This window comes from Actinia tenebrosa, unplaced genomic scaffold (genome assembly GCF_029948245.1).
Source record: "Actinia tenebrosa isolate PJP-AT-01 unplaced genomic scaffold, QUT_ActTen_1.0 PGA_scaffold8__29_contigs__length_14323225, whole genome shotgun sequence".
NCBI classification, from domain to species: Eukaryota; Metazoa; Cnidaria; class Anthozoa; order Actiniaria; family Actiniidae; genus Actinia; species Actinia tenebrosa.
This window is the reverse complement of record NW_028292585.1, coordinates 9,007,507-9,019,102: the sequence shown is the minus strand read 5'-3', so window position 1 is coordinate 9,019,102 and position 11,596 is coordinate 9,007,507. Positions and strand designations below refer to the sequence as shown.

Genomic DNA, 11,596 nt, shown 5'->3' with positions numbered 1-11,596 from the left:
TTTGAATTAGACCATGTTTATAAATGAAAGCAGCTGAATGGATTTTATGTAAATTTTAATTGAGTATGAATAATCCAAGAATAGAGTTTAAACTAAACATATTTTCCCTCGGTTTTGCCGGCTTTCCCGTATTATAGACTTGTTCCAGCTCAGCATCACATAAAAACATTTATTCTTAAATTCATCTGCTGTTTTATTTGTAAAATTTGGACATGAGTTTGTAAGTTCATGTTGAAATGAGTTCGTGTAAAGTCAACAAATTTGGCTAAAGTCAACAATTTTCTTTATTGTACACGTGCCAAAAGACTTACTGAAGTTGATGGAAACCAAACCTCGATTATTTTTCCTTAATTCTGAATCTACGATGGGAACTGTTTTTAAAAATAACAATTATTACGAATAAATAGTTATTTTCTGTGTCTTAATGAAAGTAATCGATAAACGTTGCCCAACTGTAATTAAAAACTGTAATTAAAAGTTGGTTTAAAGTGCATATGACACGAAAACATTTCATCGTCTAAAATGTATTGTTTGTTAGTAATAATAAATATATCGTAATGAAATTTGTTTCAAAAGCTTATTTCTTGAGATATGTGAGAAAATTAATATCAATTTGTGACGTCATTTTGTTGACACGTACTCTAGATTCAGTAGTAATGCACAAAATATAAATTGTAATTCGTATAAAATAACAACAAAAGGCATCTTTTATTCAACTTCATTTGATAGCTTACGTAGTACTCTTCAAATGTTGGGAAACTAAAAGGTGTACTACCTGAAATTAAGATTCTACATTCAAACATATTTCGTATATTTGCAACTAAATCTGGAGACTTGTAAACAAAATGACGTCACAACTTGTGCTAAATTTTCTTGAATTTCTAGACTGAATACGTTTTTGAAACAAATTTAACCGTGATATTCTTATTAATGCCAATAAAATACACATTTTTAACATTAAATTTTTTTCGTGTCATATGCACTTTAAACATATCATTATGTTAATAATTTTCTTATACGTTTAGAACTGAATATTCTAAAAAAAGCCGTACTGTTCTAAAAAAACAGCCTGATTCTAGATATTTTTGTCTTTGTTTTTGATCATTTTGTGATTCATTATTTTAGTTCAATTTGAACATTTTGGTAAGGATTTTCATTTTGGTAAGGGTTATGTTACTACACATGATTAAGACTAATATAAACTAGTAACTGCTGAGAATGCAGACTTGATAGTACAACTTTCCTAAATAATTGGCCGGGTGTACAATCATTTAACCATTTAAAAAGTTTAATCGCGTTTAAAACGGGTTTACGACCGTTAAAATATGTGACCAAACATGGTAGAAATTCCATGACTTTCATTGGCTTATGTTACTGAACGATGTTTCTGAAAGGTTCGTGAAAACATTTGACAATGAAAACGGGTCGAGCTTACCTCCTAGGTTCCATAATGGTTTCCTTATTCGAATATCGAATCTATTATTCCTTCAGAGAAAACGTCAAAACCATAAATAGTTCATAACTCGAATTCTGATTGTTGAAGTTTTCCTGTAGCTAGATTAATTGTTCGGTGTTGATGTTATGTCAACCATTTTTGTTTACATAGAATTCTAGAGGTCAAGGCAAAGCAGATGGAGAAAAAAATAATATGAAAAATAATAAATATATATGAGTTTTTCGGCCAATTATTTTAATTGCAGTAATGCTAAATCTAGCTAAGATTCTGGTACATCGACAAAAAAGGTAGTTCAAAGTAAAATGCAGCTGTAAAATGCCTACGTTTTCTATGAAAATGCATCCCTTTTCTGTCATTTTAAAACTCATTTTCTGCTTTTTTATTGTTAATAGATTCAAATGCCTCTTCTAATTATTGGCCATTTTTATTGCCTAGAAACGAAAATCACGTCTAGTCGGAACTTGGGCAAACTTTTTTAGTGCGTCATTTTATAATTGTTGATAAAGCGTTTCGGCACGCGTTCGCGAACACCTGTCATTTGCGCACTGAGGGAACTGAACGCTGTCATACCAAAGTTACCTAGCAAGTCTACCACAATGCATGTTATTTCCAAAGTCAATTCTAAATTTAGCCTTAAACCTAATTCTTTTGAAGTGCTATACATTGAACGATCTTAATTCTTCGCTAGAATAATTATTACGTTGTGCGAATATAGTCTTACCAACGTCAACTCAAATGGCAGACTAGTACGAAGTTTTTAATAGTATTTTTCAAATAAACGAGTTACTCAAAATAAGTCAGTGTTAAGTTCAAAAACGATTCTTTCATCATCAAAGTGCAAAACCCGACCACTTCTCTGTCTTGTGATAGATTTGATTCGCTCAAATTAAACTAATTCTCACTCCAAGATCTTCAGTAGATACATGCCCTAATGAAACCAAGTGTAATGCGACATTTTCCTTTATACGAAGGAACATAAATTGGATGTTTTTCAAAAGATGAGATGACTGCGCTGTTTAACTCCATTACGTTCTATACATTAAAACCGGACAATTTTAAGATCAAAATGACGAAATTTATTTTTAAAATTTCACAAATATTTTAACATTTCTAGAGAGTATAAAAACCAAATAATTGAAAACCAAATGTGTAAATCTTCAGAGTATAATGCACAAAATTTTGAACTTTGTTCGATAAAATGTCTGTTTTGCAACATTTTAATATTTAAGTAAGATTTGGAAGTCTGGGGCCGATTTTCGAATGTCTCCCTATATTTGCCCATGGCTTCTTTATGCACAACATGCAGTCAACGTAACGGACATTCAAATAACAAGGTTAAGTAAAAGTTAAGATAATTGAACAAAGTACACCTACTCAATAAAAACGTGAGAAAAATTGAACAGCAACGATTTTATTCAGGACCTAAATTAAACACAGTGATTATAAAGAACAAACATTTGACAACATAGAAATAGGTTTAGATAAACTAATAAAAACTAATAACGGTTTTGACTATAAAAAATGGGGTGGCACTACATCCAAAGTGAAAACAATAAAAATAAACAATAAAAGAGAAAGAATATCAAGGCTACGAAGTTGGCTTCTCGTAGATCTCGGATATTTTAAATAAGAAAGTACCAGTATTTTACTGGGATGCGTTAGGTCCAGGATCAGTTGCACGTCAACTAGCCCTCCAACGCAGACGTCCTGCGGGGTCTGCAACGGAGGCTACACGTCACCAAGTTCAATCCAAAATCGGAAGCGCCATTTTCCTCTTATTTACCTTAACGACTTTACAAGCACACCCGGGTTTTTATATTGCTAGGGTTAATCTGTCCATTTGATAGGGTATCCCTTCTGCCCAGGCTAATTTTTCCCTTGTAAAGTCATGGCTAGGGATAACTTGCCTTCTACCCTCCCTTTCTATCGGTTGTCAAACCTCTTGTATCTTGAGCCATTATCACAGACAAGTATGTTACTGACTGCTAAATGAATACTTTTAAAAGTGAATCTCCTTTAATATCTTTCGATTAACTAATTTCTTCCATCAACTTGCTAACGAGCTCCGTTGTATGCTCTGTCAGCCATTCCGAAAAGGTCTTGCTAAAGGCAGCAGAACCAATGTAGCCGTAAAATGCTAATAATAATAAGTAGATATTCCACCGATAATCACTTCGCCTTCGGCGAATAATATTTTTAAATATTTAACTATATATGTATATTACGACATTTAGTTATTAGCGACTGCATTATAGCCGATGGTCACGGAACTGAAAAGACATACGCAATAACCATGTTATCATTTGTATAGACGTGGCAGAAGGCTGAAAAACAGGCTATATATATTTTCACTCTCCGATCCATCACAGTCTGTGATCATTAGTAAAAACGACCGAAAGACTTCATTAATCCAACCTTTTGTCCGACTGCCACTGACCACCCTCTGCGCTAAATACGCCCCTAGAAAATATTTCTAGACGTTTTGAACTGATTATTCATTTTGGCAATATTTTTTGCACCTGTTTCGAAGAGGGTTTTCGAAAAACAGAGAAAGACGGCAAGAAGCTTACCCAAAGATCTTGGTGATTTTGTTCATAATTTATCAATGAAAAAGGGTGGGGCAATCTGACAAGAGTGCGCGCGGCCGTCTTATGAAAATTTGAGCCTATTCTACAGGCCGACATATTTTTGTTTTTTTGAATCAATTGGAAATGCTTGCAAACCAGAAACAAAAATTCCTCTAGCTCGGCTGGTTCGTAGTTCCGAGATGATTTTCTCACTTTGTTGCTCGTCACACCAGTTTTGAAATGCTTTCCACCATCATTGATGTTTTTTTTTCGTTTTCTATTCTATGTTGACTTTTTAGGCTATTCTTGGATTTCACGTGACTTCAACTGAAAATACATTCCAAAGTATTTACTTTACGAAACTTTTTGTCGAATAAATTTGTTTATACCGATATAAGAAAAGTCTTACCACTAAAAAAATTGCTTTATCGATGTTTGGTTTTCGTATTTATTGCGAGTCAAATACTGTCAAACAGTTTATCATGCAATTTTAAGCAAGCTCAATTGATATGATACGTTTTAAATTAGTGGACGATTGGTATCTTCGTGTCTAATACTTTTTTTAGTAGAACTTTGACTGGGATAGACAGTTCTGGTTGTTCTTTCGGACTATGGAAGCTTTGGTTTATATAAGTCCTGAGAAAACTTTCGATTACGTACGTGAAAACCAAGAATAGAAGTAATCGTCTTCCCAGTCTCCACCAGCTTGACGACATTTTGTTTTGAAAGAGGAAAGAACCACATCACCATGGCAACAGTAAACTTTCACATTCGCCTTCAAATTTCAGGGATTAATTTGTTCTCTATGGTATTAATATGGAAATGACATCAGTTGGTGGTAAAGCGTTGTTAGGTCTTTTTAATTAACCCGAGATAAGATTATTATTACTTATGATAATACGCCATTATAGGTTGATATAACTTTCTAAGGACAAAATATTTTTATGTGTTTACAAACAATTGTAGAGTAGAGAGGGGAATTGCAAGAACTACTAGAAAAAACAAGAACTAGTTATTTATGATTTTTAGCTTAACAAAACGCAGAAACATCGGTTTAGGTGTCATGCAGGTAGTGACATCAATAAAACTAGTTTTTGAATTTATTTGCGTCATTTCTCCACCAATTTATTCACAGCTTGACTCACCTAAATAACAAAGAATTCATTTATTGCATTTATTCATTTATTCAGTTCAGTTTGTGGTTAGGCGTTCCTCAAGGCACCATGTCTTGGTGGATGAGCTATTCGTTGGTTTTCTGGTTGCTTTATCAAGTACTTCATTCCACATTATTGTTAGGTAAGTTTTTTTGATGTACTGTATGCCATTGAGTATGATATGAATTGAATAATATGAACCATTTATGGCTGTGTGTTTTCACTAGAAATGTTAACTTGCCTAAAATTCCTGGAGGTGTTTTAATCCGACAACAACCTTTCAAGAATAACACTGTGATTGGCCCATTTATTTGGTAGGACAACTTAAACCATCTTGCTAGGTAGTTTAACTTTGCCTTATTTCCGGTGTTATATTTAAGCTAGTTTAAATTGTCCTAGTGAAAACACAGCCTATGTTTCTTTGGTCAACATGTATGTCTTTATATGATTAGGCGAGGGGTGGAAATGATAATATCGACATCAGAGGGGTGGTATAGTAGATCATGATTAGGTAAGGGGTGGTAATAATACCATGAACATGGGAGGGGTGGTATAGTTGATCATGATTAGGGGAGGGATGGTAATAATACCATGAACATGGTAGAGGTGGTATAGTAGATTATGATTAGGTAAGGAGTGGTAATAATACCATGAACATGGGAGGGGTGTCTGGTATAGTAGATCATGATTAGGGGAGGGGTGGAATGATAATATCAACATCATGAGGGGTGGTATAGTAGATCATGATTAGGGGAGGGGTGGTAATAATACCATGAACATGGGAGGGATGATATAGTTGATCATGATTAGGGGGAGGTGGTAATAATACCATGAACATGGGAGGGGTGGTATAGTAGATCATGATTAGGGAAGAGGTGGTAATAATACCATGAACATGGGAGGGGTGGTATAGTAGATCATGATTAGAGGAGGGGTGGTAATAATACCATGAACATGGGAGGGGTGGTATAGTAGATCATGATTAGGGGGAGGGATGGTAATAATACCATGAACATGGGAGGGGTGGTATAGTAGATCATGATTAGAGGAGGGATGGCAATAATACCATGAACACGGGAGGGGTGGTATAGTAGATCATGACTAGGGGAGGTGTGGTAATAATACCATGAGCATGGGAGGGATGGTATAGTTGATCATGATTAGGGGAGGGGTGGTAATAATACCATGAACATGGGAGGGGTTATATAGTAGATCATGATTAGGGGAGGTGTGGTAATAATACCATGAACATGGGAGGGGTGGTATAGTAGATCGTGATTAGGGGAGGTGTGGTAATAATACCATGAACATGGGAGGAAAGATATAGTAGAGCATGATTAGGGGAGGGGTGGTAATAATACATACATACATACTTTATTCGTCCTCTATAAGGCTTTTCAGAATAAAGGGCCTAATTAATTACAATTAAAATAATACTATATATAATTATATAAGAAGCAAAAAGAAAAGATCAAAGAATAAAGTAAATAAATAAATAGATAAATAAATTGTACATTTAAATTACATTAAGGTTTTAGAAAATCTGAAATAAGATGTTGTTTTAATGTCCGTTTAAAGTCTTTCACGGTTGAGCTCAACTTAAGGGCAGAGTCTAGTGAATTCCACAATTTGACAGTTCTATAGTAAAATGATCTTTGTCCAGTAGTCGTTCTGCAAAGAGGTATCTGCAGCTTTTGCGAGTTTCTTGTCGTACGCTGCGTGATGCTTGATCTTGGAATAAATCGCGAGCATAAGGAATCAGGGGCACACCCAGTCATGCATTTGAATGCCATAATTGCATTACGGTAGTGTAATTGCTGTCTGACGGGTAACCATCGTAGCTCTTTAAGAATAGGCGTGACGTGATCGTACTTTCTTTTGTTGCTAATGATACGGCATGCGAAACCATGAACATGGGAGGGATGATATAGTCAGATCATGATTAGGGGAGGGATGGTAATAATACCATGAACATGGGAGGGATGATATAGTAGATCATGATTAGGGGAGGGGTGGTAATAATACCATGAACATGGGAGGGATGATATAGTAGATCATGATTAGGGAGGGGTGGTAATAATACCATGAACCTCGTTTCCTTGTCGAGGTTGTCCTCGATTAATACACTAGTAAATGTATTAACACATCAAGTCTAATTTCACTTGGAACCATATTATATTATTTTCTAGCTCCCACAAGTAAATTTGGGAGAGGTCTATCCCATGGATAGCTTAATGTATTTTGGTGTTTTCTGCGTTCATTGCTGTTTTTAATGTATTCATCTTTTAGTCAATGCAGATACCTGTGGAAAAGATATGGTTTTTAAAGAGACTCTTGAAGGTAAGACGCTGGCCAATCATGTCTTTAAAACCGTACGAGCTACGAACGATGCGCACTGCGAATCCCAGTGTTTCTTGGATGATCGCTGTATATCCTACAGCTTTGGCACAATTGCGAGTGGAGAGAAACACATGTGTGAGCTGAGTGACTCGGATCACTTTATGCATCCTGAAGATCTAGTGGACAGACCTGGTGTCATCTACCGAAGCGCTCAGGTGAGATACTCGGGAGGAAAGCTAATAAAATGAATAATTAAATTAAGGAGTATGACAGTACCATTTCGGGTTTTCCAGCTCATAGTCATATTTTAAAACCTATTCCTATGTTTTTTACAGTGCGACTACACCAATCAAGGCCACCCCGAACAGATTTTAAATCAAATTCGCAAATCACATTTTTAACGTTACATAACAGATGAATTAGTGAATTCTGTTTTTTTAATAACTGTTTCTTGACTTACTCCGACGAAGGACTAACGTCCGAAACGTCAGTTTCACAAAGCTTTTTACGGTGATCCAATTTATCTACAAGTTCCAACTGTTTCTTGTTCACTTCTGATCATATATATGATTTTAAAGAGGAAAATGTGAAAATTTGTACAATTATATTGCATGAAATTTTATCTGGGTGGCCTTGGTTTCGCACAGTAATGTATATTACAACCATTTCTAAAAACTTGCATATGAAAAAGATAAAATATTGCAATCTATATTGGATGCGAATATTAACAGCTCCAGTGTGCAGCTGACATTCTGAAGAACTAGGTTTTTAAACTATCAAATTATTTCCTATAGTTCGTGAACCGCAATGTCCGCTTGTGAAAGACTAATTTCAAATCATTTTATTTTGTATGATGCAATGTCAAATTCTATTAATTATATCCAACTTCTCTTCTCTTTTTAGAACACCTGCGACTGTCCTAAAGACTCGACATGCAGATATAACTTTGTTGACAACACGCATCGCTGTGAATGTAAACCTGGATTTACTGGAGATCAATGCCAAACGAGTGAGTAAACTGTATCTTGCATACTTGGATGACGTAACAGTGAACTTTGAATTCGTACTGTTAAGGGGATACTCCATATTTAATGCGGTCCTTATTGATTAAATTTATAATCAGAATGTAGTATACATCTTTGTACGAAAGGAGAGAAGAGAAGAGAAGAGAAGAGAAGAGAAGGGAGAATAAAATAAGTAGGGAGGGAGGGGGGGCATACGAGTCAGACTAAAAGTTGAGAAGCCGCAGCCTCTCCTATAAATATGACTTAAAATGTGGCCTTCATTTTGGATTTTGAATTGGGGTCAATGAAAAATGTATATTTAAACAGATATCGATGAGTGTGCTTCTAATCCTTGTCAAAATGGAGGATCATGTCAAGACCAAGTCAACTCATACAACTGTACATGTGCTACAGGGTTTACTGGGACCAACTGTCAGACAGGTAATAATGGTTAATCTCAAAATTAGTGGATTGGTATAAAAATATATTAATGACAAATATATCTTTCACCAGATATCAATGATTGTGCTTTTAATCCTTGCCAAAATGGAGGATCATGTCAAGACCAAGTTAACTCATATAACTGTACATGTGCTGCAGGATTTACTGGGTCCGACTGTCAGACAGGTAAAAATGGTTAATTTCAAAATCAATACATTGGTTAATGTATTAATGACAAATATATCTTTCACCAGATATCAATGATTGTGCTTCTAATCCTTGCCAAAATGAAGGATCATGTCAAGACCAAGTTAACTCATACAACTGTACATGTGCTGCAGGATTTGTAGGAGAGCACTGCGAGCGAGCTATAGGTAAGATGAAGCTAATGGCTTTTCCACTATTTTTCTAACCCAACACGGTTTTTTTCCGGTTTTTGAACCCACTTGACGACTTGACTTGTCTTATTGAGGAATTGTCTGATCTGAAGAGTCTACCAATGCACATCGCAAAAAGAATGTCTATATAAATATCAAAGCATGAGTGAGGCAAATCAGATCTTTAATTAGTAATATATTCTCACTGAAGCTATTATCACGTCGCAGTATGATTAAGTTATGGGGCGAGATCCGCTCCTTGTCCCCGACAATACAATATATGAGATGGTATATATCCAAACTCCAGTCGTAATAGTGCCTAATAATTAATCCAGTAGTAACCTTTATTCTTAACATGCTCAACCCCATATACCCAATACTCAAAAACCCACATCCAATACTCAAAACCCACATCCAGTACTCAAATATCCTGTATAATCGGTGTAAAAAATATTCCACTCGGCCGAATTCACCGAGTGTCAAGCCCACTCTAACTTCCAAAACTCATAAACAAGCCAGGTGACGATATATAAAAAATTGCCCCAGGCGCTGGGACGTGGGACCAAAGGAACAAAGCCCAACTAAGGGGTGGGACCCTCCAAGTCCATTACGCGGTAAATGAAAACCTAGGAGACCTAAGGTAGGGAACCACCCGTTCGTTGACTCAGGCTCTGAACGTGGCCCAGAATTGAGGCACTGAGCAGACCCCCCCCAAGTCAACGAAGAAAGTGGGAGGGAACCGTGAACAAATAATCATAAGGGCGCGAAAACACGTGGAAGTAGTGGCGGTCACAGAGTGCACAATCTGAATGGCCATAATGAACTTCTTAATCCCCTAATTACGGCACTTAACATATTCTAATCCCCTCGTCGTTTACAAAGTTTTGGAATGAAAAGTTTACGAAAACGCATCAACTCATGGCCGGTAAATTCAATGCTCTGGGATGGACTCCAGAATTCAAGCTCATTTGAACTCGAAAATTCTGTATTTCGAGCATGAATATCGGCGAGCTCCTTGAACTCCAGACACACAAATGTTCTCAAGTCTTCCCGAACTATAGGCGAGTTCCTTGTACTCCAGACACACAAATATTCTCCAGTCTTCCCGAGCTATAGCCGAGTTCCTTGAACTCCAGGCCCACACGAAACAATCTCAAGCCTTCCCGAGCTAGCCGAGTTCCTTGAACTCCAGGCCTACACAAATTGTCTCAAGTTTTCTCGTGAGATAGCCGAGTTCCCTGAACTCCAGGCACACAAACATTCTTTTAAGACTTAAAAGTCTTTCGAGCTTGTTGGAGCTGGACGAGTTCCCTTGGACTCCAAACCCACGCAAATCAGATTCTCGAGTTTTCTCGTGCATGAGCTAGCCGACTTCCCTAAACTCCAAGCACACAAACATTCTCAAGTCGTCTTGGTAGCTAGCCGAGTACCCAGAACTCCAGGCACAATAGTCTCTGTCCACCTTCTAGAAGTCGCCAAGCGCGTCACGTGAGCTCTAAGTACAAATGATGTCTTTGAAATTCTCTTTGCACCGGTAAAACGAAACAAATGGAGTACAACAAATCCGAGACTGACTACAGACTTTGTCTCACAATACCTGCCGTCATCATAAGCGCCTCTAAGTCCCGTCTGTGTTTCCTCAACATGCATAATAGAGCACTAGAATGTTGGCTTCTGGCTTCGAAGCTCCAAAAGACGTTATGCAATGAGCCATGTGTGTTGACTTAATTTATACTGCTTGGTGATAATTTATTCAGTGAGAATAGCGAAAAAAGAAATGACGGTTTTATTTATTCTAACTTTCTTTATAAAGGGCTATGCCGACGCATTCTAAATAGATAGTAGTATAAAATTAAAAAAGAAAAAGAAAAATCTTAAAAATACAAAAACATTGAATCTATATGTTTTTAAAATTGAGGCATGGTTATGCACAAAAGACAAGAAATATTTTAAGTTTATTCTTGTAAGTCCACTACGTTGGGTTAAAAGGAAAAAAAAAAAAGAAAAAAAGCATCAGTTTTCATTGGATTAGTGATAATCAAGCGATTTGAGAATTGTTCAAAGGATCTTTTCTTATTGTGTATTGTGGTGGTGTGTTTGCAAAACTTGCTATTACAACCACATCAGCGAAAATCCCTTGCGATACAAATAACAATGAAACTGTGGCCATGATGATTGATCTAACAAGAGAAGCTAAGAGGAATAATGCTTTGATAACGTCAACCAAGATGGTGGTTATGACGTAACACCCAAAGAA

At 36.3% G+C, this 11,596-nt stretch overlaps 1 protein-coding gene across 2 annotated transcripts in view; it reads left to right on the top strand.

The window, feature by feature from the left end:
* The window catches only part of LOC116296088 (uncharacterized), a 29,008-nt gene that overhangs the window by 2,479 nt on the left and 14,933 nt on the right, over positions 1-11,596 (top strand). Inside the window, exons 3-8 of one of the 2 annotated variants that reach the window (XM_089040969.1) lie at positions 5,214-5,319; positions 7,467-7,732; positions 8,421-8,526; positions 8,849-8,962; positions 9,035-9,148; positions 9,217-9,336. In XM_089040969.1, the coding sequence (XP_088897095.1) occupies positions 5,247-5,319; positions 7,467-7,732; positions 8,421-8,526; positions 8,849-8,962; positions 9,035-9,148; positions 9,217-9,336 (793 nt within the window). In that variant the 5' untranslated portion in view covers positions 5,214-5,246. The remainder of the gene's footprint in view (positions 1-5,213; positions 5,320-7,466; positions 7,733-8,420; positions 8,527-8,848; positions 8,963-9,034; positions 9,149-9,216; positions 9,337-11,596) is intronic. The other variant, XM_089040966.1, reaches the window with a different exon arrangement.